The 27,528-nt window shown below is 34.7% G+C and overlaps 1 protein-coding gene across 1 annotated transcript in view; it reads right to left on the reverse strand.

The window, feature by feature from the left end:
* LOC120432165 (hemicentin-2) overlaps positions 1 to 27,528 on the reverse strand; it is a 786,150-nt gene that overhangs the window by 289,523 nt on the left and 469,099 nt on the right. The window contains exons 7-8 of the mRNA XM_052710374.1: positions 5,318 to 5,521; positions 4,683 to 4,834 (exon numbers count right to left, since the gene is read on the reverse strand). Of these exons, the coding sequence (XP_052566334.1) occupies positions 4,683 to 4,834; positions 5,318 to 5,521 (356 nt within the window). The remainder of the gene's footprint in view (positions 1 to 4,682; positions 4,835 to 5,317; positions 5,522 to 27,528) is intronic.

The raw sequence follows: 27,528 nt of genomic DNA on the forward strand, positions 1-27,528 counted from the left end.
TCACTCACTCATCTACTGATTCACTAACTCACTAACCTTCACTAAATCACTCGCATACTCACTCACTGACTGACTGACTCATTCACTTACTTGACAATCACTAACTCACCTACTTAAACTCGCCAATTGACTTATTAACTTGTTCACTAACTTGTGCACTCATTCACTAATTGACTCACACTCTCGTTTACTTTTTCACTTACATGCTCACTCACTCACTCGATCACTACTCACTCACTCACTAACTCAATCAAACAATTGCTCACTCACTCACTCACTCAATTACTCACTCACTCACTCATTCACTATTCACTCACTCACTAACTCAATTAAACAATTGCTCACTCACTCACTCACTCACTCACTGACTCACTGACTCACTAACTCACTCACTCACTGATTAACTCACACACTCACTGACTTTTAACTAATCAACTGTTCCATAAAATATTTTCTGGCAAAAATATGGGTTTTTGAAGTCCAGTGATGAACCAAGTTGTTAACGATAAAAATATCGAGGTTATATATCGATAGTTCTATCGTTATCGTAGGGGCGTTATCGTTATTCCGATAATTCTATCGGCGATAACGAACGATAACTTGTGTTTAATATAGTTTTAAAATTGACTAAATCCAGCAAATTTTTGTTGAATTTTCAAGTTTCCTCTTAAAAAATATTTTTTTTGGTAATATGGTAAGATTCAAAGTATGAATACTAAAAAACGCAAAATATCGTACTGTCTCGAAAATACTTTTTTTTTTATAATTATGGGTATCAAACGATTCGAAATTGTGCATGGTTTTCACTGTTTTAGACTTTTTTGAATGTAATACACAGAATTTTCACATAATACCATATTTTCACGAAAATACTAAAATTTATATGATTAGCAATATGGATGTGAAACGATTCGAAACTTTGCTTGCATTTTTACTGTTTTAGTGTTTTTTGAATGAAATACTAAAATTTTCACAAAATACCGTATTTTCTCAAAAATACTAAAATTTATATGATTCGCAATATAAATGTCAAACGATTCGAAATTTTGCTTGCATTTTCACTGTTTTAGAGTTTTTTGAATGTAATACACAGAATTTTCACATAATACCATATTTTCTCGAAAATACAAAAATGTATATAATTCGCAATATGGATGTCAAACTATTCGAAATTTTTCTTGCATTTTCAAAGTTTTAGAGTTTTTTTTGAATTAAATACTCAAATTTTAATAAAATACCGTATTTTCTCGAAAATACTAAAAAAAAATTATGGGTATCAAACGATTCGAAATTTTGCATGGTTTTCACTGTTTTAGATTTTTTTTTAATGTAATACACAGAATTTTCACATAATATCTTATTTTCTCGAAAATACTAAAATTTATATGATTCGCAATATGGATGTCAAACGATACGAAATTTTGCTTACCTTCACTGTTTTAGAGTTTTTTAAATGAAATACTCAAATTTTCACAAAATACCGTATTTTCTCGAAAATGCTAAAATTTCTATGATTCGCAATATGAATGTCAAACGATTCGAAATTTTGCTTGCATTTTCACTGTTTTAGAGTTTTTTGAATGTAATACACAGAATTTTCACATAATACCATATTTTCTCGAAAATACAAAAATGTATATAATTCGCAATATGGATGTCAAACTATTCGAAATTTTGCTTGCATTTTCACTGTTTTAGAATTTTTGAATGAAATACTGAAATTTTCACAAAATACCGTATTTTCTCGAAAAAACTAAAATTTCTATGATTCGCAATATGGATGTCAAACGATTTGAAATTTTGCTTGCATTTTCACTGTTTTAGAGTTTTTGAATTAAATACTCAAATTTTCACAAAATACCGTATTTGCTCGAAAATACAAAAATGTATATAATTTTTTTTCTGAAGGTACTCAAATTTTCATAATTTTCAGAATGGGTATCAAATGAAGCAAAAATTTATGTATGTTTTCAATGATTTAGAGTTTGTTTTTTTAATGAAATACTCAAAATACTTTAAAACAGTGAATGCAAGCAAAATTTTGAATCGTTTGACACCCATATTGCGAATCATAGAAATTTGAGTATATTCGAGAAAATATGGTATAGGAGCGGCCGTGGCTGACTGGTTACGGTGTTCGCTTTGTAAGCGAATGGTCCTGGGTTCGATTCCCATCTGCTCCCAACGAGAAAGTATAGGAAATATAAATCTTGAAACTCTGAAAATGAACGAAAATTCAAAGTCGCTTGAGTCGGGGCTCGATCCCCCGTCCTTTGGATTGGTAAGCAAAAAGGCTAACCACTAGGCCATCATGGCTTGGAATTAGGAATACTGTTACTACCAACTATATACGCGCTGGGTTCTAAATAACGTTTGAACCCGATTGGTGCAAACGTTTTTCAGGGCGGGGCTTGTCGATAAAGCAGAAGTACCTCGCGCTTGGCTAGCCAGCGTAGAAATGGGTCACCGAAGCTCGGCAGAGCTAACACCTTCCAAATGCCTATGCGAGTTATTTGCATGTATAGAATGTAGATCTAAAAATACATGGAAACAACTCAATTTGTAAGAAGCGGCCGCGTGGTCCCGTTTGGTTGGTTGCACACACACACACACACACATATTCGAGAAAATATGGTATTTTGTGAAAATTTTAGAATTTCATTCAAAAAGCTCTAAAGCAGTGAAAATGCTGGTGAAATTTTGTTTTGTTTGATACCCATGTTGCAAATTATGAAAATTTGAGTCCTTTCTAAAACATATGGTATTTTGTGAAATTGTTTGTAATTATGCTTTGAAAATTACTACTTCATCAAAAAATGTATACTTAGCAAATGGATTGAAAATTTTACATGATATTGATGGATAAATCCAATTTAGGAAAGATTTTTAAAATGAGTTAGCGTCCGTTATCGACGATAAGATAATCGCCGATAGAATTATTCGAATAACGATAACGAAAACGATAGATTATCGTTATCGTCCCAACGATAACGATAACTATTATCGTTATCGTTAGACGATAATATCATCGACGATAATTCTATCGATTAACAATGTTGGAACCAATGATCCGTACTCTTGGTGACACCTTTATTTACAAGCAATAATAGTTCCAAAATGGATTATGATGTAACACACAGCTGAAAGGAACTCCAAAACTCTGTAATGAACCTCAAAAGAACTTATTGTATCTTGATTATTCACCAATAAAACCGAATTAAAAATTGAACCAATGATCCATCTTTTTGAGTTTAAATTTACAAAGAATGGCTTTTAAAAATCCTTCGCACCACCCTAGTCCAACAATGTTCTCCCAATGCTGCTCTTTTAGCTCCTTTCGTTGCGTATTACGCGTGGGAGGTCACGTTCTGAAGATGTTGCCATTTCATTAGAACAGCTCCCCGACCCCCTCTACCAATCTTCATTGAACACAGACTTTCATCAACCGTTCAAAGGTATAGTGCGTTCCAAAAGGACAACCCGTGCCTTGGAATTCCCTCAAAGCCTGTCGTGCGGCCTAATCCTCTTGCCGTCATCATTTGGGTGGGCTCACACACTTTTGAGTCGTTTAATGAGGGAAAATCAATTAGTGCGAGGGTGTCATTCCGGAGGAGCCACCATCATTGACGTTTCTCCGGGGCGAGCAAACGTGGCTTTTTCTATAGTTTCATTAGACTGCCGGGGCCGGGCCGGAGCGGAAATTGAAAAGCCGGTATTAATTTGGAGATGGGACAGAGCTGGAATTTAAGCACATGGTTGGGGCGATAAAGTTGGGTATTTTAGACGTGTTGAGGGGAAGTCTACAAATTGATACACTCAGTTGGATTGAGAGGAAATATTTCATAATTTTCTACAGAAGAATAAAAAAAGAAACAGCAAAAAATATTAAAAATACAAATAGGTAAGCTGAACCTTAAAAAAAAAAACACGATAAGATCTGGGTTTTGTCAATTGGACACTAAACCAAAGTTGGAAATTTGCGTGAAGCTGCTAGTGTAGGACATTAGGACATTAAGCCAAAGCGCCCTAGTGTTGGACATTTGGGTAAAGCTGCTAGTGTACGACAGTAGGACGTTAGAAATTGGACATTAAGACAAAACGCCTTAGTGTTGGACATTTTCGTAAAGCTGCTAGTGTAGGACATTAGGACATTACCATTTGGACATTTAGCCAAAATGTCCTAGTATTTGACATTTGCGTGAAGCTGCTAGTGTCGGACATTAGGACATTAAGCCAAAGTTTCCTAGTGTTGGACATTTGGGTTAATCTACTAGTGTAGGACTGCTGAACATTTGTGTAAAGCTGGTAATGAAGGACATTCGGACATTAAAAATTGAACGTTAAGTCAAAGGATGGATGGACATTTCGGTGGATAATTCTAGTATAGCACATCAGGCTAATGAGGTCTAGAATTTGAAATAACGTTAAATTGCCCTGGTTTTGGACATTACGGTTAGGACCTCTAATTTCGGACATTTGGGTAAATAATCCAGCTCTCTTAAATTTGAAAAAAAAATCCAGAGTTTTTTTTTTTAAAGGACCAATAAACTATTTTCTTTCATATGTTTATGGGCCTTATAAAAAAAACTCTAGAAATCTTTTCTTCCAAACTGAATGTTACACCATTCTGAGAAAAAAAAATGCAATTGAGTGCACGATTGGCGAGCGCACCCGATGCTTACCGTTTGATTGGAGCCAATCAGCTGCGTGCCGTCTTTCCACCAGGTGATCTTGGCCGGTGGCCGGGACCCGCTCGACTCGCACTGGACGATGTACCGCCGGTCCGAGGACAGCGGCGTGCTGCCGTTGACGATCTCGACCACCAGGGGACGCACTGGAAGAGGGATAAAATTTTATGATTTTATGATTTTATGATTTTATGATTTTATGATTTTATGATTTTATGATTTTATGATTTTATGATTTTATGATTTTATGATTTTATGATTTTATGATTTTATGATTTTATGATTTTATGATTTTATGATTTTATGATTTTATAATTTTATGATTTTATGATTTTATGATTTTATGATTTTATGATTTTATGATTTTATGATTTTATGATTTTATGATTTTATGATTTTATGATTTTATGATTTTATGATTTTATGATTTTATGATTTTATGATTTTATGATTTTATGATTTTATGATTTTATGATTTTATGATTTTATGATTTTATGATTTTATGATTTTATGATTTTATGATTTTATGATTTTATGATTTTATGATTTTATGATTTTATGATTTTATGATTTTATGATTTTATGTTTCTAGAATCTACATGATAAATCAGCAAACAAAAAAACTTACGCCTCAGCTCGATCGTGACGTTGGCGGTCACGTTCCGCTTGTAGTAATTGCTGGCCTGGCAGGAGTACACGCTGTGCTGGTGGTCCCGGGACAGGTTCCGCACGACCAGCTTGCTGCTAAGCGTGGCCTCGTGGGAGTACTCCATCATGGTGCTGGGGAGCACCTTGCCGTTGCTGGACCAGGTGATTTTCGGCGTCGGAATGCCTGCGCAAAATTAGAACCACGTGGGTGGTGGTGGAAAAGTAAAAGATCAATCAATCAATCAAACTGTGAAGGGTGGAGGGCTCGGAGTTTGTTTGGGGGTGGTCTAATTATAATGTAATTAATGCGAACGAGACGTTACAATGGCTCCCCCGACCAAGGAGCGTGGTAACATTTGAGTGAAATTATCGCTCGTTAAATGGCGTAAAGACGTTTTTGAATCTAATTATGCCGTGTTTGGTTATTTGCGGAATCCATTAGCTTTGTAATTGAGATAGGCACATCAATCGACTTACATTTAAGTAGTTATTAGTTAAATTATTCACATAAAACAAATTTGTCGACAATTATTCAAGCTTTTCAGTCTTTATTAAAAAAATATTTGTTCATGAATTCAGATATTTTGGCTTCCTCACTGAGGTAAGGCTATAATCCTGCTCTTAAATTGAACTTTTTATTTAAAGCTCGAAAACCCACCTTGATGTAGACATATCGACTCAGAATCGAAAACTGAACAAATGTCTGTGTGTATGTGTGTGTGTATGTGTGTGTGTATGTGTGTGTATGTGTGTGTGTATGTGTGTGTGTATGTGTGTGTGTATGTGACCAATAATGTCACGCAGTTTTCTCAGCACTGGCTGAACCGATTTTGACCAAACCAGTCGCATTCGACTTGGTTTAGGGTCCCATACGGTGCTATTGAATTGTTTGAAGTTTCGATAAGTAGTTCAAAAGTTATGTATAAAAATGTGTTTTCGCATATTTTCGGATGTTGAATAAATGGCAGTAAACTGAACCAAACATCATCATGTTATACATCGTTAGTTAGGTAATTGCAAGACCTTTCCAATGAGTCCAAAACATTGATAATCTGGCAACCCTGTCTCGAGTTATAACCACTTAAGTGATAATTATGTATTTTTTTGTAGCCGGATCTCACTTAAATGTATCTAAACAATGTCCGGATCCATCATCCGACCCATCGTTGGTTAGGTAATCAAAAGACCTTTCCAACAAGTCTAAAACATTGAAGATCTGGCAACCCTGTCTCGAGTTCTGACCACTTAAGTGATATTTATGTACTTTTTTTGTAGCCGGATCTCACTTAAATGTATGTAAACAAAATCCGGATCCATCATCCGACCCATATTTGGTAAGGTAATCGAAAGACCTTTCCAACGAGTCTAAAACATTGAAGATCTGGCAACCCTGTCTCAAGCTATGACCACTTAAGTGACATTTATTTACTTTTTTGTAGCCGGATCTCACTTAAATGTATGTAAACAATGTCCGGATCCATCATCCGACCCATCGTTGGTAAGGTAATCGAAAGACCTTTCCAATGAGTCTAAAACATTGAAGATCTAGCAACCCTGTCTCAAGCTATGACCACTTAAGATGCCACTTATGAGCCCTTAAGTGATATGTGTGTTTTTTTTGTATTCCGGAACTTAACGAAATCAGACGAAATTTGTGTCCAAACCCATCATATCACATATCACCCATTGTTGGAAAAGAGTGAGGAAGGCACCAACCACATAGGTGGATTAAGTTAGTTTTTTAAATTGATTCCAAAAGTCCAAGATTTCATTTTTGTACTCACCACAGATATGTGATCGAACAGCATCCAATCAGACACAAACTCATCAAAGTTTAAAGTTTATCCTCTGCACACAACGCTAACCTACTCCAATACACACACGCATCACACCGAGAAAATAACTTTTTCATGTTATTTGGCGGAAAATCAATACCTCGTTTCTGCGCGCGAGTATGTGTGAGCTTGTGTAAACATGAGTTTTGGCCCCTTTTGTTCTAGTTGGCAAACAAAACTTTTCGCGCTGCCAAACTGCTTTCGGGAACTGTCAAAACTTGTGAGGTTCGACGAGTTTGACACAAAAATAAAGGGATGTTCTGCTCAAACGCCCAACCAAACCACACATTAAAGAGAGTTCTACACTGAAGAATAGTAATTTTACCTAAAATAGTGTAAATTTACAATTATATGTGTAATTTCACGTGGATTATATTTAAGAGTGTAAATAAAACTGTTTAAATTGCTAGATTTACATTTTGTTTCACGACATTTAAAAGCTTTTTGCAATCAATTTTTGTGACCAAAGCCTTCAATCTCAAAATACTGTAATACGTTCCAGAGCACCAATTTCAAACAGCAAAAAGGCGTCCCGAAAAAGAAATACACCACCAAATAACCTGATAATGATGTGATGTCACCTGTGGGCGAACGGAGGGTGGCCAACTTGCCAGATAACAATAAATGGATGGCGACGATAACGTCCTGCTGGGAATTGGCCCCAAAATGACGGGTAAACTTTGCCAGTTTTGGGCTGCGTAGCGATAAATGGAGAACGATTTATTGACCGTCCATGGACTGCTGCGGAAGAAAAAGCTGGCCGAAGCTAGAATCCAGATGCAGACTTTTGTTGGTATTGCATGCGGTAATAATTGATTACAATGGGGGCTTGGGGCTGAAGAGTGTTTTGGGTTGAGTAGAAAATTGGGCACTGATGAATTCCATCTTGAGAGGAGTTAAACGCTCTTAAAGAAATACTTTATGAATAAACACTAGTGTGTACCAAAAAAAAGGGGAGAGGTTTTTGACCCAGGAACAATGTTCTAATACAACAAAAAATCCCAAAAATCGTTCAGAACTCGCGATTTACACTTTACTGAAAAATGGTCTGTTTTCATAAAAAGAAAACAAATGTGATGCTTAAAAACATGAAAAATGCGTTCAAATTGTCCCGTACATCACTTTAAATCATAGTTAGGAGTCCTACCATTAATGTTCTGTATTCATATTGATCCAGAAAGTCGTAATTTTTCATTGGCAGCATGTTAAAGTTGAAAATTTGTTTTACGAATTTCTCTCAAAAATACATCTAAAAAATATTTGGCACCAAAACCAATACCATCATTTTGTAGATACATAACAATTTTGCTTTTTAAACAACTAGTTTTCGTCACTTCAGTGCCAAAATACCGCCTCTTTAGTAAAATAAAAAATGGCGAATTTTCAAAATTCCCTATCAAAACTCAATTTTGTCACGTACAGTACTGATTGAGCAACTGCAAGCATTTTATATGTTTTTAAACTCTTTGCTTTGTTTTATAACATCAATTTACAAGCAAAATTTTTCATTGATTTGACTATTTTAAATTGTAAAAAAAAATATTTTCGAAAAAAGAATGAAAAATTTAGTTATGAATAAGTTTTTTTACAATATGGATATCATATAATCCGGAATCTTTTGAACATTTTAAACAAAAATCAATTTCTTAATATTGAAAAAAATCACAAAACCACGTATTTTCAAAAAATACTCAAAATTTTACCTATTGCATAACGGTTATCAATGATTGAGAATTTCTGAAACATTTCTTAAGTGATATTTTTTTTTGAAAATACTCAAAAGTTCATTAAATATTTTCAGCTATAGATTTTTAAAAATAGTGACCATGAGTGACCATTTCTAAAAATATTGTTTTTGAAAAGTTCAGAAATTTTGCTATAAAATTGTCTAAGAGACATTGAAGATTGGTCCTCGGATTGCTGAGATACAGTCGCTTTAAGAAAAAGAAACACGATAATTGAAGTTTTCTAAGTCTCACCAAAACAACCCACCATTTTCTAATGTCGATATCTCAGCAACTTATGGTCCGATTTCCAATGTTAAAACATGAAACATTCGTAAATTTTTCTTTTCGAAAAAAATATTTTGAAAATTTTCAAGTCAAGACTAATAGTTTAAAAGGGCCAAACCTTGAATATTACGCCTATTTAAAATGCTAGTCTTGATTTATTTTTTTTCCAAAATATTTTTTTCAAAAGGATTGAAAAATTTCACGAATTTTCATGTTTCATGTGGGTTTTTTGGTGAGACTTAGAAAACTTAAATTTTCGTGTTTCTTTTTCTTAAAGCGGCTGTATCTCAGCAATCCGAAGTCCAATCTTCAATGTCTCTTAGACAATTTTAAAGCGAATTTTCTGAACTTTTCAAAAACAATATTTTTAGAAATGGTCACTCATAATCATTATTTTTAAAAATCGAAAAACTGCAAATGTTTCGCTAAAATCAAACTTTCGGTGGCTGTATAACGGAGCTCTTTATAAAAAAATCTGTAAAGTAGTTTTCAATTGCAAATTCAATTTTGTATTAAAAAATAAATTAGTTTTTGCATGAAATTTCTATTTTTTTCCAAAAATCACTATTTTTTCCAAAAATCAAAATTTTTTCCAAAAATCACTATTTTTTCAAAAAATCATAACTCGTCGGCAAATTTTTTGACCATTTTTCTCTATGGCTCCAAAGTTGCGGATTTTTGTCCCCTAAAACATATCAAAAAATCTCGAAAATCAAAAAATACGTATTTTGGGAAATTGAGTTCTAGAAAAAAAATTATTAAAAAATCTGCAATTTTTTTTTCTGTGTACCTATTTTTTTCTCAATGGTCCTCCTACCTACAACTTTGCCGAAGACACCAAATTGATCAGAAAATTCACTCAATAGTTACAGCTGTTTGAATATTTACATACCATTTTTGTATGGACAGCAGCCAAAATTGTATGGTGACTTGTATGGGTGAACCAATGACACCAAATAGCTTCTTTGGTCATAGGGAAGGCTCCCACAAAGTTTGAGCCAAATAAAAAAATACAAATGAAATCCATTTCCGGTTTTGGTAGAGAGTTGCTCACGTGATATTATAATTTTTTGAAAATACTCAAAATTTCATTAAACTACGTATTTAAAAAAAGTACAAAAAATCATGATGATTTGTAAAATTGATGAAAACGTGTTCAAAATGGCGTAACACAGATTTTTTTTGGCTTTGTTGAAATGTTGCTAAGTGTTAGTTAGCCAGAATTTTGTTTATTTTTTTTAAAAGATCAGAAAAATTAACAAATTTTTAATTTTTAACATTGGCTGTTAGCTGTTAAGATATTAGCATTCCCAAGTAACAATTTGAGTTTTATTGTAGTTTTGGAGAAGTTATGTAGAATTCCTGAGAAAATGTATGCGAGATGCCTTTTAGTCCCACATGCTGTGTTAAATAAGTGTTAAATCAGCAATAAAGCTAAAATGGACTACTTTAGGAGGTTAGCCAGAGTAAAAATTAAGAGTATCATAAGTCATTATAATTTTATTGAGTACCTAGTAAAAACTTTATAAAGCTCTTCAATGCTCGAATAAAACTTTCTAGTTTGGAAAAGATTTTTGTAACAACCTGTAGGAACTCCTGAAAATTATAACAAAGCATGAAGCATTTATGAATGTTCTCTCAAAGAGAACCAAAAGCCTGTACAAAAAGGGAACAGCATGCTGATTTACTTGATTAAAGACAAATATTCTTATGCGAAATGGAATTCTAAAAGGCTTATCTGATTCATCTGATAATAATTGTGTAAATATATTTAAGCACTTGCATTTTTCCAGTGAAATGTACCGTAACAGTAGTGCCAAAAAAAAATTACCGAACATTTTTTCAAGATAGCTCGAAAAAATGGAACGCGCCTTCAAAATAATCACAAAAAAACTAAACTTTTATCGAAAAAAAATCTTTTTCGCCGATTGTTGCTCCAAAATTCAACATGGCTACGATTTCTAGCACCTCGATTTTTTTGGCAATATGGCGAAAATTTATAAATATTGATATTCTTTTTTAAGTCTATTTTAAATTCAATGCTTCTTCAAAGACTCTTTCGCAAAACTTGCTAGGAATAACTTGATTTAAAAAGGATTTATTAGAGTTTAAAACAGGCTCACAATGCTTTATCGTGGTCTTAACCAAGATTAAATTGCACACGGCTGGAAACGTAGCGCATGCGGGCTTCATCAACTGCAAATAGATCGACTTGGACAACGGATTTGAATTTGGCAATTATTCAATAAAAAACAACACGTTTTTGTTAGTTTGCATGGTTACTTTTTATATAACAACTAGAAAAGCACAAACTTGGTCACTCAACACAGTTCAATGACAAAACTTTAAACAGCGAAGGTGGGTTGGACACTGCTTTTAAACGCAGCTTCTTTCACTATCTTTCCTTCTGTTGCTATTAAAATCTTTAACTCCGCCACAATATAGACTGCACACCACAAGCAATGATATTTTAAAACGATTATCACTCTCTTTTCAAATTAAACATATTTCCTAGTGAACAAAAAACCGCAGCAATCAGCACAAGCAAAACTGAAAATGACAGCGCGTAGCAATACACATAATAAAATCTTGATAGTTTTGTACAAGGTAACTCTAAGGATGAAAAGTTTTATCATCTTCTTTTCGAAAACCATATGTATTTAAAGAAGTTCTAATCAAGACTGAAAGGCTTTGTTAAAAGGGGCAGGGCGAAGAACACTAAAACGAAAACAATTTGATAAAATGCCTCGTTTAGTAACGATAAATTGCAAAATAACATGATGTATATCCACTTTGACACAATAATGATAATGCACAGCACCAGTACATGCATCAATTGCAAAGCCAACGAATTTCTAGTTCGGTGAAATGTTCCGATTTCTCACAATTCTATCACAATTCAAACACGATAAAAAACCACCAATTTAAAAATATTTTATTATTATCAACACATAGTTATTAAGTCATTCGTAATTTTGAAACTTTAACCGAAAATTCACTAGAACTTATGCCCAGGAAGCGTTTTTCAAAAAATCAGCTCGTCTCTTAATGTATTTCACTGCGCTGTTCACGTACAACTGAATATGTCAAAGTGAAAGTACAAATCTAACAAGATTGATAAAATGCTTACGGAAGACTTAACAGATTTAAAGCAGCATTTGTTAAGTTAATCAAGCTGCATCATGAATTCTTCAGGCGTACTTAAAGTGTAAAGTTGAAAGCTTAATTAAAACTTCTAAACAAAATTCTTTATGATATCTTGAAGAATTCTTTAAAATATGTTTAAGTTTATGAAATGGTAAAACCTGTTGGATTTGGTGAAAGATGTAACAAAACTTTATTGCATTTGATAAAACTATTATAAAAATATTTAAGAATCAAAGGCATTTGTCTTGCTACTTGGGTTCTTAAATGAGGGACTGATTAAGAAAGCCATAAAAAACTTCGATTTTCCTGTTTTTTCTTTAAGACGCTGTATCTTAGCAACTAGATATTCAATCTTCAAGAATCTCATCTCATCAATACATACAACTTTGTCCAATACACCAAATCGATCAGAAAATTCCCCCTATAGGCAGGCCTTGATTTAAAAATTTGACAAAAATCTATTTTTGAACCATTTTTTGGAAAGCATTGGAAAGAAGAACTCGTACAATTTCTGAAAATTTTATGTTTGGAAGCTAGTCATTTTGACATTTTTCAGAGGTTGACTTTAGCTGTGTTTTTAGCTAACGTTTCCTATGTTTTAAATGATATAAGTATTCAGCTTTGACCTTCCAAAATAATTTGTTTTAAGTTCAACATCTAAACCTTTGCTCAAAAATGCTTCCCTGGTCATTTCCGCTTTCTTCCCCCGTCCAAAACACTCACAAAAAGTGTTACATTTCTGCCAAATTCCGTCCATTTCCAGCCCAAACACCAGACTTGACACCCGGGATTTGGCTTCGTCAGGTTAGACCAACCCTGTGGGTGGGTAAATGGCGGCTAGTTTTTTTTTCTGGGGGCAAAAGCTACGCTCAAAAAATATGAACCTCTCTCTCGTAAAGAAGTGTCTAAATTTGGAAGCCCCCTTCAAAGTTGAACCCCAAATAAAAACGGTGAGCAGGGTCACGCAGCAGCAGCTGGGTATTAACACCTAGAGGGGTAGCAAACTTTTTAAGAGCAGGTACTAGACTAGTTTAAGTTAAGAGCACTCCCAAACCCGAGCAGACGGAAATAACTTGGGAATAACATTTTTTGATATTTGAAAATACTAGGCCAATAACATTTTATGTTATTTATAACAAGATTTGTTATTCTTCGTTATGATTTTGTTTGTTATTGCATTGTTATTGTTGGGACTGGGCCATTCGGCAGAATGACGGTCGGCGGAATGACGTTCGGCAGACAACCAGAAGGCAGAAAAGGTCATTCGGCAGACAAACATTCGGCAGAAAGTACATTCGGCGGAAAAGTACGAATGGCAGAAAAATGTTCGGCAGAAAAGGTCAAATGGCAGACAGGGTCATTTGGCGGAACGTCGATTGGCAGAAAAGCACATACGGCAGAAAGGTTCATATGGCAGAAAAGTACAGAAGGCAGACAAACAAATGGCAGAAAAGATCATTAAGCAGAATATATCATAAGGCAGAATATTATTTGGCAGACAAAGTCATTTTTGTCTAACTTCCTACCAGCAACTTTATCGAGACAGGACCCAGTGAGACATCCTGGACTGAGCTTACGACTTAACCTGTAGGTCCGACGGGGGCCAACATTCAATTTCCCGTCCGACGGAAGGCGTGGCCAGACAAATCTTTAAAAGGGCATAAAATTTCCGATCTTTTGATACCCATACATCTATGTTTTCTATAAAACCCACGTTTTTAAATACCTGGGCTTTTTGCCCAGTTTGATCCACGAGAAAAAAAATTACGAAAGTTCATACATTTTTGGCAGATTGCTCAAACGAAACCATAACAACGTTTTTGCCTAAGTATTTAAAAACGTGGGTTTTATAGACAACTTTGATGTATGGGTATCAAAAGATCGGAAATTGTATGCCCTTTCCAATGCCACAGAGATTGACTTGTGAATCGTGGACCGGTTCGGATGCCGGCGGATTTTCCGACGACGAAATTTCGGGTTTAAACGAAATTCCAACGAAAAATCTATTCTATCGATACAAAGACTCCCAAAACGGTGTTATACCCACTCCAGAATGTTTATTTAGCAATTCTATGGTAATATATTGACGTTCAGTTAAATTACAAGTTTGCAAAACTAAGTTTAGATAAGTTTTATATAGAATTTCCAGAGTTATTTAAACTTTCATACTAAGTAAGTAGTAAACTTGATATTCAATCCAAATTATTTTTTTAATCAGTCAAGGATGCCTATTTGGAGTTGGGAGACTGGAATTATGGTGATTTATCAACAAATAAGTTTATTTATGTTAATTTTTCGAAAGGTGTACAAACTTTTGCTGCACCTTTTTTTATTTCTGTAATAGTATTTGTTATATAACTTTTTATGGAAATCATCTTTTCATGAGCTTTTTATAGCAAAATGTTCGGCATGAGTTTCTGAATAAAACGTAGTACTAGGTTTTTGTCAAACTTTTAATTGTTTATATGTTTCATCACAAAATGTGTATAGTGCCCAAGGGGTGTAAATATTTTTTTTACATACAGTACTTTCTTTTAATGTGTACCAACATTGACCAAAATATGACATCGGTATTACGTCTACAGCCCGAGTTATTTAACTGTCTCATTATAGACGCACTTGGCAGGAACAATGAGACACTCTACGAAAATCAATTATTTTCTAATAAAATGTCATGTTTTAGTATTGTTCCGTTGCAGGTAACTTGCCTTAATTATTTTAAAGCAATTTTACCAACTTGAAACATTAATTAACAAAAGTTATACCAAAAAGTATTGGAATTTTGTAAAATCCATATATTTATACCAAAAAACTTTATATTTTTTGTTAAATGGAGTTAAAACTCAATAAATTTGCCAAAAATCACTTTCAATTAATATTTTGAAAGAGTTACATATAGTGCGTCCATCCCGGGAATTCCCGGGACAAAATTCCCGGGATTTTTCCAAAACCGGGAATTTCCGAATCCCGGGATTTTTATATTATATCCCGGGAATCCCCGAAATCGGTAAAAATATCAAATTTTGGTCTGGAAATTCAGATTTTGTTGTGGAAATAGATGAACAACGATTAAAAAATAAAAATAAAATATTAAGCATACACAGCTAAAAAAGTAGTAATCCAGCTGCGTGTAAAAGGCCTGGGTGTAAAATAAATATTGCATTATTTTATGCAATTTTATGTAATTTTACACCCTGAAATATGTAGCTCATCAGTATGGGAAACCTACTTGACCGAAATGTCAAGCACATATATGCGTTTATCCTTTCAGCTTTACATCGGTCTGATGGCCGAGCGGGCTAAGGCGCCAGTCCATACTGTTGGTGCTGGGTTTGAATCCCGTCGGTTGCAACTTTTTGTTTGTGTTTGCAAAAATTGTACATGCAGTGTGTAATATTAAGTGTTTATTTTGACGAAGGTGATGTGCATGCTTTTGCATGCGATTTTACCATCGGATTTTTTGCTGTGTAATTTTACTTATAGAGAATAATTGTTAGATCCGTAAATTGCCGTAAATTGCCTAGCGCTTGAAATATTTTCTCTTCACTTTTATATTCATGAATTTAAATTGAAAAAAAGTAATTTTAAATATTTTTTTATGAAACATCTTTGGCAACAAAGACGAATGTATCGAATCAGAACAGCTGTTTTAGTTTATTTTTTGCATAATGTTTTGATTTTTCTGATTGATTTCGGTTAAAACAGAAACAGAACAAAACAATTAGTACACCGATCTCCAAATTAATTGCTCTGAAATCTCGTGTACTTATTCAGTTTGTACTCCAGATTTTCTCCAGTTGGCGGTAGGGACATTAAGAAAAAATTAAAAATATGTATTTATAAGAGACTTATTTAATTTGAATCACACTGGATTAAAAATTTTGATACATTTAAAAACCAAAGCACAACAAAGAGCAAAAACTAATCTTTCTAAAACGGCTATTCTTGTTCAGATTGAAGAGTAGATTTTTACCAATGAACAGTATTGAGCTAAATCCATGATTTTTATCGCCCTAGTTACATAGATTTTGAAAAGAAGAAAAATCAAAGTGTCTCATTGTTACCCATGGGCTGAAAGGAGTGAGAAACAATAAGGTAGCCCTGGATTCTTGGTATATTCTTAATTTTGGCCAAACCAAATGAAAGGACATTGTAGCCCAACTCATTCCCTATGAAACGTCAAAAAAAACTGGAGAAATGTTAGTTTTCGTGTTTACGGCTGCCTATGAGCGAAAAACTAATTTTTGTCCATAATTTACTTTTACACCCCAGAATCAAACATTAATGAATAACTTTTCAAGGGAGCTTCCATAACCAAAGCCACTATTATGGCAGACGTGTATCGTGTAGACACACCTTTCCCCAAAATATGAGCCTGTTTGGTTGAAACTACTACTTGTGAGAGCCATTTTATCATTGTTCCCCGTGTCTCATTGATGACTACTCTACCCTAACCTACATTGTCGTGTTTGCCATTATCATTAGAATTGTGAAATTTTGTGCAGTACAAGTGAAAATTATTCCCAGTCAATCAATCGCTAGTTTATTGTAAACTTATGGTACGTTCGTTTAAAGAGCCGGTGCGGCACTGAGTGACGCACTCGTCGGTGCCAGTTTTGGTTCAATCGAACGTCATTTGTCAGTGTGCGTGGAACTCGCATGAAACTGAAAAATATATTGAAAAGCACTAGAGTTTCAGTTCCAAGATGGCGGTGAAACTCGTGCGGAACTAGCGCGAGTTTCTTCAAACAAACACTTTGACAGCTCTGAGTGCGGCACTCAGTGCGAAACTAGCCCTCAAACGAACGTACCATTATAGAAACAGACCCCCAAAATTCGTTTTCAATACTGAGATATTCCACAAAAACCAAAAAAAAACTTCGTGCATTTTTGTCATTTTCCATATGAAAGAAGTTTCAAACTTGTCGTGCTATCTTGACACAGCCTGAAATTTGATGTAAGTGCGACAATTGGGTACTAAAGCCCTATGTAAATTTTTATGAACAACTGTAAAAAACACGATAAAAAACCATTTGTGATCACTTTTTTTTCATTTTAATGCAAAAAAAAAATATTGACAAGACAACATTTTTTCGATGGATCAAGTATGGTCCCCTTGGAACGGGCTGTCAAGTAGGACCTTTCCTGTCAAGAAGGACCGTGAAGTTAATTTTTTAACTGGTGGATCAATTCTCAAATTTAGTTCTCGGCTTATCAGTCCCAGTAGCAAGTAAAACGAAAATTTTGTTTTTTTATATATAATATCATTTTCAAGAGTTTTTTTTTAAATTGAATTAAAAATCCATTTTAAATCCTTTGCGGTCGTTGTACTCAGAAAAATAAGCTTTATCGTTATGACCAATAATATCACAAATTTAAACTTCATTTTAGGACCCAATTGGCCAAAGGGATTTCAGGTCAGAAAGCGTTTGACACAGATACGAGCTCGACTACCGTAAACCTTTTCAATTATATTTCGGGACTCCGGCAACCAAATTCAGCCAAACTTCGGGGCAATGCACAGAATGGTCAACCAAACATAACGTAATTGTTATTGTTTACATTGCGTGCTCTCGTTTTTGTTTATTCAAGATCAAACTTTAAAACTCGTTTTTCTCGGAACGTCAAATACGTCGTACGACAAGACAGCACGACAGCGATAAATACAGGCCCGTGATACTGACGTAGCTTGCTGAAGCCGCCACCAAATGTTTGGTGGCGCTATTTCGGGAATAACATTTCAGAGGGTCACAAATCAAAATATAATAAGTCTTATTTAATTTTGTGGAAAATAATCCTGTAGCTGCTCATATTGATTCTTTTCATTAAAATAAACCATAAATGCCGCCAACAACAATATATGTTGAGCATCAGGTCTAAGGCAAAGCTTCCCAGCAGGTGTCTTTTTCAAATCCTCTGAAATGTCTTCCGCAAATTCTTATTTGGCCAATGAACTTACAGATCATCCTAATGTTAATTTAAATCTACAATTTGAGGCGATTGAGCTCAACCATGTTGTTGGGAAACCTTAAGAGCGAGTCCACGAACAGGGCATAGCCCATTGTTAGGGACGTTTTGGGGCTCACGTTGTGGGGCTTTACAAAAAAGCATGTTTTTGAGTCAAACAAACCAACTTCTATGGTACCCCGTGGTTTGAATGTGTTGGTAAATTTTCGACAAGAAAGCCAGAACAGCTGTTTTTAGACATAAAAGTTCAAATTTAGAAACTAATTTTGTTGTTCTGTGTATATTCCTACTGAAACAAATTAAAAAATATTCAAATATTGTGCAAAAACATTGCTGTGTGATTTTAATCACTTCTCAATTCACCCCATGTGTTTCGATTTACCCCGGATAATGGTACACATTTAATTTCATTTTAACTAACGAAACAAAAATAAAGAAATAAAATATTTTCGTCCTATCGATTTTGCGCCCTTTTCGTCATGTTACTCCCCATAATTTTGACACTAGACACCAAAACTTTGGTACTTTTTAGGCTTCAGTGACATTGTATGCAGATGACAGCCGAAGCATCCCCGTGGATAAATATTTGTAAAGAGAGGTTTGGATTATCTTAACGTGAAGACTTCCATCATTGTCATGATTTTTCGTTCAAAGATATAAATTTTGCGTCGCTTTCATTATTTTGACAAAATTCCTCCAACAAGTTGTTTAGAATAGTGCCCTACACATGCTGATTCCTTTTGGTAACGATTATCCCATTCCTTGAAAAGTTATGGAAATCGTCATTAATCAATGACTGCCAAGTAGGACGTCAATGACTGTGCCACAAAATTTTATAAATTTTGAAGCACATTTGATTTAGATCAAAAATTCTTTCAGTGGCTTCAAGAAGGTAACAACCGGCACATGCTGATTCCTTTTGGTGCTGAAATTCGTTAAATTGAATTTAATACAGAATCTTCTATATATATAAAAAATTTCGACGTTTTTGTTCGAACGCGAATCAGTTCAATACGGAGTATTGAAGATTGTTCAACTGACAGATCACAGAAAAATCGAACTGGCGCAAAGTGCTGCGTCAAACGAATAATCTTGTTCTCACCTTTACCGTTTCAAACCTGTGGACACCTAGTTTCGAGTAGAAATCACGCAATAGAGAAACGCCAAGACAATGCTGAAGCTCGAACAAAATATTTGTTTTGTATGATTGACCTGAAAACCGAAATTACAGCACACCACAATGGTCCTGAATAACAAAACCGTGCGTCGTCGCTAGAAAACCGCTTAACAATGTCGAAAAATATTGATATTTTTAATTTTGACGTCGTACGGTTGCACGGACGACAAACGATGGACGGACGCAAGGTGTACAAAAGTACCGCGAAAATGTGATCTTTTTGTACTTTGATTTTGAGTCTAAACAAATAGATTTTTTAATTCATTATTGTTTTGTGTATTGTTTTCGAACGTTTCCAACTAAGAAGAGATCCTGCCAAACAAAGCTTTCTGCCGAATGGTTTTCTGCTGAACGACTTATTCGGCCCAATGAGTTATTCTGCCATTTGTACTATTCCGCTCAACGACATTCTGCCAAACGACTTATTCGGCCTAACGAGTTATTCTGCCATTTGTACCATTCCGCCTAATGACATTCTGCCAATTGATTTTCTGCCGAACAAGCTTTTCTGCCAAACGTATTTTCTGCCGAATGACCTTTTCTGCCGAATGACCCATTCCGCCGATTGTTTTTCTGCCGTTCGGCTTTCCGCCGAATGTCATTCTGCCGAATAATTTTCTGCCGAATGGCCCAGTCCCGTTATTGTTATAACAGACCAAAAACATTTTTAGTTATTCTTCAAACAAGTCTTTGTTATTATTTTTTGTTATTTTAACAACTTATCCGATCATCCCAATAACAGTTGGAGGTATTCTTCCATAACAAAAAATGTTATTTCAAGGTTGTTTTGGCTAACCACCAATATCAGACCAATAACAAATTTTGTTATGATAACATAAACTGATATTAAGCCCTTATGCAAAATTGGATTTTTTCAAGAAGATTCCATAACACTTTCTGTAATTTTAACAGTATTTGTTATTGAAATGGCATGAATTTTGTTGTTACCGTCTGCCCGGGAAGAGGGGTAGTTCACTCGAGGGAGAGTTTTCATATATTTTTTCCACCTTTGGAGCGGAAATAAAAACGATAAGTTATGTAGAAAAAAATGGGATCGATTTTCCTGACCGCTTGCAGTGAGCTCCCAATGGTAGAAAAACTTTCTACCATTGGGAGCTCACTGCAAGCGGATAATTTCGACTAATTAATCTGCCATTAAAGATGTACCGTGCTTCATTACCGGGCTAATTGAATTTCTGTCGAATTTTGCGGGCCGTTCTTTTCTGGAAGGGGGAAACAAGTGTGTCGAATGAGAGCGCAATCATGGCAACATCAAAGAACGGTGGCACTGTGAAAAATTACTATTCAAAAATCCACTTTAAGTTAAAACTATATATATATTGAAAATTGCTCTTTTCAACCATGTTTCAAGTAGAGAATTTTTTTTTCGCAATTTTTAACAGTGCCACACCATTGAGCAAACTTGGCCCGTCGAGATTAAATGAAGCATCGAGCTTGGTGTAATACGATTAAATGATGCTCGCAGCTTTGGTTTTATCGCCACCCATGTTTGTGTGGTGTTGGTTTTGTCGGTTAGCGGGCGGAGGGTGAAACCATGGAAATCAACTAATTGCCACAGTTGATTCAATTGCGGATTGTAAAGTGCTCTTTTGTTTAGTGGGGAAAATTATCGGGGACTTTGTTTTTCTTTGGTCTATATGAGGCAATTAAAATAAAAACATGCTTTTGGACAATGGAACGTAAATCTTTTCACTTGAGGCTTAAAACGAGCAATTTGCTTGAATCCCTTTTAAAACGCATTGAAAACTGTCCGAAAATTGCTTTAACAGAAGAATCTACCAGCATGATGATTTTCACCAGAACATACATATTTGACAAGTAATATTTTGTGAAATATCAGATATGTATTTTCTAAGAGAAATTCTCATCCAATTATTATTGACTAGTTTATTTGATGGTAGAAATGTCCGGATGAAAGGTATTGAGAAATATCATCAAAAAGTTTTTGGAATTGTTGGATGAGTAGATCCTAATAAAATGTCGTAACAATAATTTCATTGTGTTTTGTTTTATTTTTTAAGGTATTCAAAGACATCACTCACCACAAAAAAGTTTAGAGAATTAAATTTTTTAATGCGAATTGTTTTTCCTGACAAAACTCCAATTTGGTGCATCTTTGAAATATGTGCCTCAAAGTTTAGTTATTACTCAACCTTACTTCAAATAGATTGAAATATTTTTAAAAATCTAACACCCCTGGCAAATGGATACAATTTGAACGATGATTCGCGTTATTTTTCAATTGAATTTCAAATGGTTTTCTGCTATTCGGGGGGTTCCATTTATCAATAGCATAAGGGTAATTCTCTACCAACTCACACGAAATCGGGAAAAGTTGCCCCGACCCCTCTTTGATTTGCGTGAAACTTTGTCCTAAGGGGTAACTTTTGTCCCTGATCACGAATCCGAGGTCCGTTTTTTGATATGAGACATAAGGGGTTTGCTCATAAACATCACGAGTTATCGCGATTTTACGAAAAAAAGTTTTGAAAAAGTTACTTTTTGCGTTTCTCTTTGTTTCGTCGTCCGTGTCTGTCGCGGGTCGATGACGACCAACTTTTTCAAAACTTTTTTTTCGTAAAATCGCAATAACTCGTGATGTTTATAAGCAAACCTCTTATGTCTAGGTATCATTTTTTTGTAATTTTCTGCTCTACAACTTTGTAGAATATTGTTACGCTCTAAAAAATAACCCTGCAAAGATAGAAAAAACACGAAATTTTAAAATGAAAAAAATTGTTTTAAATGAAAAAATGACCCTTCTGGCCTTCTGGGTCATAATTTAGAAAGTGTAGAAGGTCGCTGTTGAATGAATGTTCTGTAAAATTATTGTAGATTTGAAATTATTGGCACATATTTTGTCAAACTTCTAAGGTATTTTTCATAACTTGCAGAAAAAACTAATAGGATATAGACTGGAGGAAGTATAGTTTATCGAATCATCGAGGTTTTTGCCTTCCTTACTGAGGTAAGTCTATAATCATGCTCTAAAATTGAACTTTTCACAGAAAGCTTCATGTATACCTATCGACTCTGAGTCGAAAACTGAACAAACTTCTGTATCGGTATGTGATCAATAATGTCACACAGTTTTCTCAGCACTGGCTGAACCGATTCTACATTCGATTTGATTTACCCAAGAAACATTTTTAAACCATCTAGCCATCACCTAGTTTTATTGAGGTTTTCTGATAGCATCTTGATTGCTTAATAGTTTTATTTGGGCGTTTACCGCAACCAATAAGCAAGAGGTAATTGATAGGTTCTAACAAGGTTTTATGCCTTGGACATAAAACCTGGTGAAAATAAAAGCCGACTGGCCTTTAATAACTGGACTCACAATCCAGAGGTCGCCGGTTCGAATCCCGCGGCGGGCGCTCTAAAATTCTTTGTGTAAATATGGGTATTCGGCGCCGTCGCTTCGTGCCATACTTTCATACACTTAGGAGCCCAGGGCGGTGAAGTCCTTGTAGATAAAAAGGAAGACACTAGTGGTTGGTACTAGCAATGGTGGCCGACAGCTATAAAGTCAACTTCGTTTCGTTGGCCTTTAATAAGGTTTTATGAATGTTTTAATAAATGCTTGAAAACCAGAGGGCAATGCCATGCCAAACGGCTTTATCGCATGCTTCTTTAAAACCAAGGGTGTTGTAGCTGTCAAGTGCCATTAGGCATGCAGAAAGCTCACTTAAAACCATAAGCTCCTAAAAGAGCATTTAACGCAGCCAAATAGCAATGCTTAAATATGGCGCTAAACGCGTGGTCTAATTGAATATGATTGATCTTTGCAGAAAAAAATGCATAAAGCATAAATTTGATTAAAATTTGATGAAAACACACAATTATGATAAATTTGTGAAATCGATAGCATAGCCATAGAAGTTCAAAAATAATTTAAACATTTTTTGCGAGAAAAATGCGAATAAAAAAATGTCATTAAAAACTGTGATTGCAGAAGAAATATTTGTGACGAGGCGAGTTGATTTTTTTGGCTCTATCTCCCCCACATTTATCGATAAAATTTGAACTGCAGCTGAATTTGAGCCACCAATTGCGAGGAATAAGCTTTGAAATTATTTTAATTACCTCCAATATCTATCATATCATCATCGCCATTTTTGACAACCATCTCCATTATTTCATTTGGCAAGACGAAGACTTATTTTTTGCCAGAATAAAATCTGTTTGTCATAAGACGCATGAAGACGTATGAAATGTCATTTTTCCCTAACTCCTAACAAGGTTTTAACAAAGGTTTTATTAAGGTTTTAAGGAGGTTGTTAGGATTCAGTTGTAAAGCCTTGAACTCCTATGTGGGTTTTATAAATAGGCCGTAACAACCTTTTGCGGAGGTCCTTTTGGGTTTTAAGTGGGGTTTATCGAGGTTCTGGGGAGTTTGTTACGACTATGTGGTTTTAATGTTGGTTTTGGCTGATAGGTTTTATAGCGGTTGTGACAGCCTTGATAAAGCCTAAAATGTTACTTGGGTAGCGTCCCATACGTGATTGATTTTTATAAAGTTTTGATAAGTAGTTCAAAAATCATGTATAAAAATTTGATTTTATATGTATCCGGATGTTAAATGAGTGCTTGGACTCGACTTACATACCATCATTTTACACATCGTTGGATAGGTAATTAAGAGACCTATTCAAAACATTGAAGATCTGGCAACCCTGTCTCAAGTTATGACTGCTTAAGTCTACTTTTTGAGGCCGGATCTAAATTGTTTGCTTAGTATAAATAATGAATCTGAATAATGCATTCAGATATTAATTATTTACGGATTTTTTTTTTTGCGATCCTCTTTTGTTAAACAGTGAAGAAGGCACCAACCACAAAGTGTGGCTAGTTTTTTTTCTGAAAGGTAAATTCTGGAAAATCAATTTTGATTCAACTTTTCGATTTGATTCCAATTCTACATTTTCAAGTGAAACAACACGCCGATGTTCTTAGTCATTGATTGTGTGTTCAGGAATCAAGTTGCAGTGCACATTTCTAGATAACTTTTTCAAAACAACCAAAGTGCAATGATTTTCCTATGTAGATTCCTATGTAGACATTTTGAAAAAGTAAGCGAGATTTAGTGTCGAAATTTGCACAAATTATGGTTTTTTCTAAGACACGCTTTGTGTGAAATTGGAAGCCCGATTTGATGGCCTACCCAAAATTAAAAACAAACCCTTTGTTTCATCAAAAAAGTTAATAAATTGTATTAAAATCGCTTCCATTTCCCGGTACTAAACTGTCAAAAATCGTGAGACATGTCGTTTTTAGGGAATTTCAGTGCTCTTTTTGAACCTTTAATAACATTTCATTATTAAATTACGTATTTTTTGGTAACTTTGCAGGGTAAATTTGTATAGTGTATCAACGTTTTACACAACTTTAGAGCAGACAAAAACAAAAAAAAATGCATTAACATAAGGGGTTAGCTCGCTGAATTTCTCGCAAAAGTCCCTCAGACACCAAATTTCTATCTCCTCTCGATTTCCTCGGATTCCAATTTCAGAGAAATGAATGAGGTCTTACTTTTTTCATTCTGACTGATTGAATTTTATTTCTAAATTTTTGTTTTTTTTTTAATTTATTTCATTGAGATTGAAAAGAAAGAAGACAAATATACAATTCAGTTGAATATTTAAGAACCTATATTGCTGCAGAAAAAAAAACATAAAAAAGACCTTGTGAGACGAATAACTAAATTTAATTCGAAATTTAGTCTGTTTTGAATAACGTCATGATTCGAAATCCGGACACTTAGTAGCATATCATTTTCGTTATAGCTGACAAAAAATCATGTAATAAGTTGGAAATAAAGAAAAATCATCAGGATGTAGTATTAACAGTCACTTTTAAGAGAATACATGCAAAATATGTCTTTTCTAGCAATTTTTCATCCGAATTTGAAAATTAAAATGACTTGATGTGCTTCGAATCCCGGACACTGATAGAAACTGATTCGAAATCCACTTTTGCTTCGAATTCCGGACACTCGTTTTTGCTAATGAATCGCACAAATTTGGACTGAAATGTTAGTGAATGGCATTCTTTAGGTCTCAAATAAGCTGTTAACATCAAAACAATCGATATTTTATATAAAAATTTGCTAGAATTTAAGGAAATCAAAACCATAAATTTCTGCTTTGCCTTCCCGGTGCTTCGGATGCCTATGAAATATTTCAAATGAAATGTTTCGCATTTTTGGTAATCTTATAATTTTATTTTATTTAATTGTTTTGACATTAACTACAGCGTTCAAACAAACTTTAAATGAAAATTGATGTTAGAATTCATCAAATAACACAGTTTTGACATTCATAATGTGAACTTATATCCAAATAATTGATAAAACAAGATGAGGTGTCCGGGTTTCGAAGCGTCCGGGAATTCGAATCATGACGTTAGTTGTTCTCAGCTGATAAAGTCATGATTCGAATTCCCGGACGCTTCGAAACCCGGACACCTCATCTTGTTTTATCAATTATTTGGATATAAGTTCGCATTACGAATGTCAAAACTATAATATTTGATGAATTCTAACATCAACTTTCATTTAAAGTTTGTATGAACGCTGTAGTTAGTGTCAAAACAATTTTATAAAATAATTCTATAAGTTTACCATTAATGTGAAACATTTCACTGCAATATTTCATAGGCATCCGATGCGCCTGAAAAACAAAGCAGAAATTTGTGGTTTTGATTTCCTTAAATTCTAGCAAATTTTTATATAAAATATCGAATGTTTTGATCTTAACAGCTTATTTGAGACCTACAGATGTGCGGTGTCCGGAAATCGAAGCAAAAGTGTCCTGATTTCGAATCAGCTTTTATCAGTGTCCGGGATTCGAAACAAAACAAGTCATTTTAATTTTAAAATTCTGATGAAAAATTGTTAGAAAAGACTTATTTTGCATGCATTCTCTTAACACTGACTATTTACACTGAATCCTGATGATATTTCTACATTTCCAACATGTTTCATGTTTTTTTGCCAGCTATAACAAAAATGATATGCTACTAATTGTCCGGATTCCGAATCATGACGTTAAATGAACAACCGAATAGGTCGTGTGAAGATGTAAACGAAACTAAGCACAATTTAATGAGGTTCTGTAAAAAACAGTAAATTTGTTGTTTTTTTTTTTTTTTGAAGAGCGTTCTGTTGTGCTGTTTTCGACAGAATTCTGCTCCCATCGGCAAAAGAAATTCACTGAGTATGCCTTTTTTGTTCTATTTTTACATCTTGAACCATTGGTCATGACCACTAATAGTCAAGGCTAAAAACCCAAAAATAGCATGTCTAACGGCAAATCGTGTAACAGGCCAGGTTTTGATGGATCTAGGCTAAATCGACCCTGCTGAGTCCGAAAATCGCGGTCACGAAGCCCGATTCCTTAAGGGAAGCGAGATATTCAAGATGGCGACCAATATGGCGGCTATATAGAGAAGTCAACAATATCACAGTATGAAGGTTGTCGACGTGTCGATTTTAACTAATTTCGGGTCGCTGAACCCGAATATAACCATGAAAATCGGTCACGGCGACCCAGTAGCGTGTAATCCAAGATGTCGTCCAATATGGCGAACAGTGAATCTTCAAGTATTTTTAAACAAGATGTAACAGGCTTGTGACCGATCAAATTTAACTAATTTGGGGTCGCCGAACCCGAATACGAACATGAAAATCGGTCACGGCGACCCAGTAGCGTGTAATCCAAGATGGCGTCCAATATGGCGAATAGTGAAACTTCAAGTATTTTTAAACAACATGTAACAGGCTTGTGACCGATCAAATTTAACTAATTAGGGGTCGCTGAACCCGAATATGACCATGAAAATCGGTCACGGCGATCCAGGAGCGTGTAATCCAAGATGGCGTCCAATATGGCGAATAGTGAAACTTCAAGTATTTTTAAACAACATGTAACAGGCTTGTGACCGATCAAATTTAACTAATTAGGGGTCGCTGAACCCAAATATGACCATGAAAATCGGTCACGGCGACCCAGGAGCGTGTAATCCAAGATGG

The sequence above is a fragment of the Culex pipiens genome, chromosome 3 (assembly GCF_016801865.2).
Source record: "Culex pipiens pallens isolate TS chromosome 3, TS_CPP_V2, whole genome shotgun sequence".
NCBI classification, from domain to species: domain Eukaryota; kingdom Metazoa; phylum Arthropoda; class Insecta; order Diptera; family Culicidae; genus Culex; species Culex pipiens.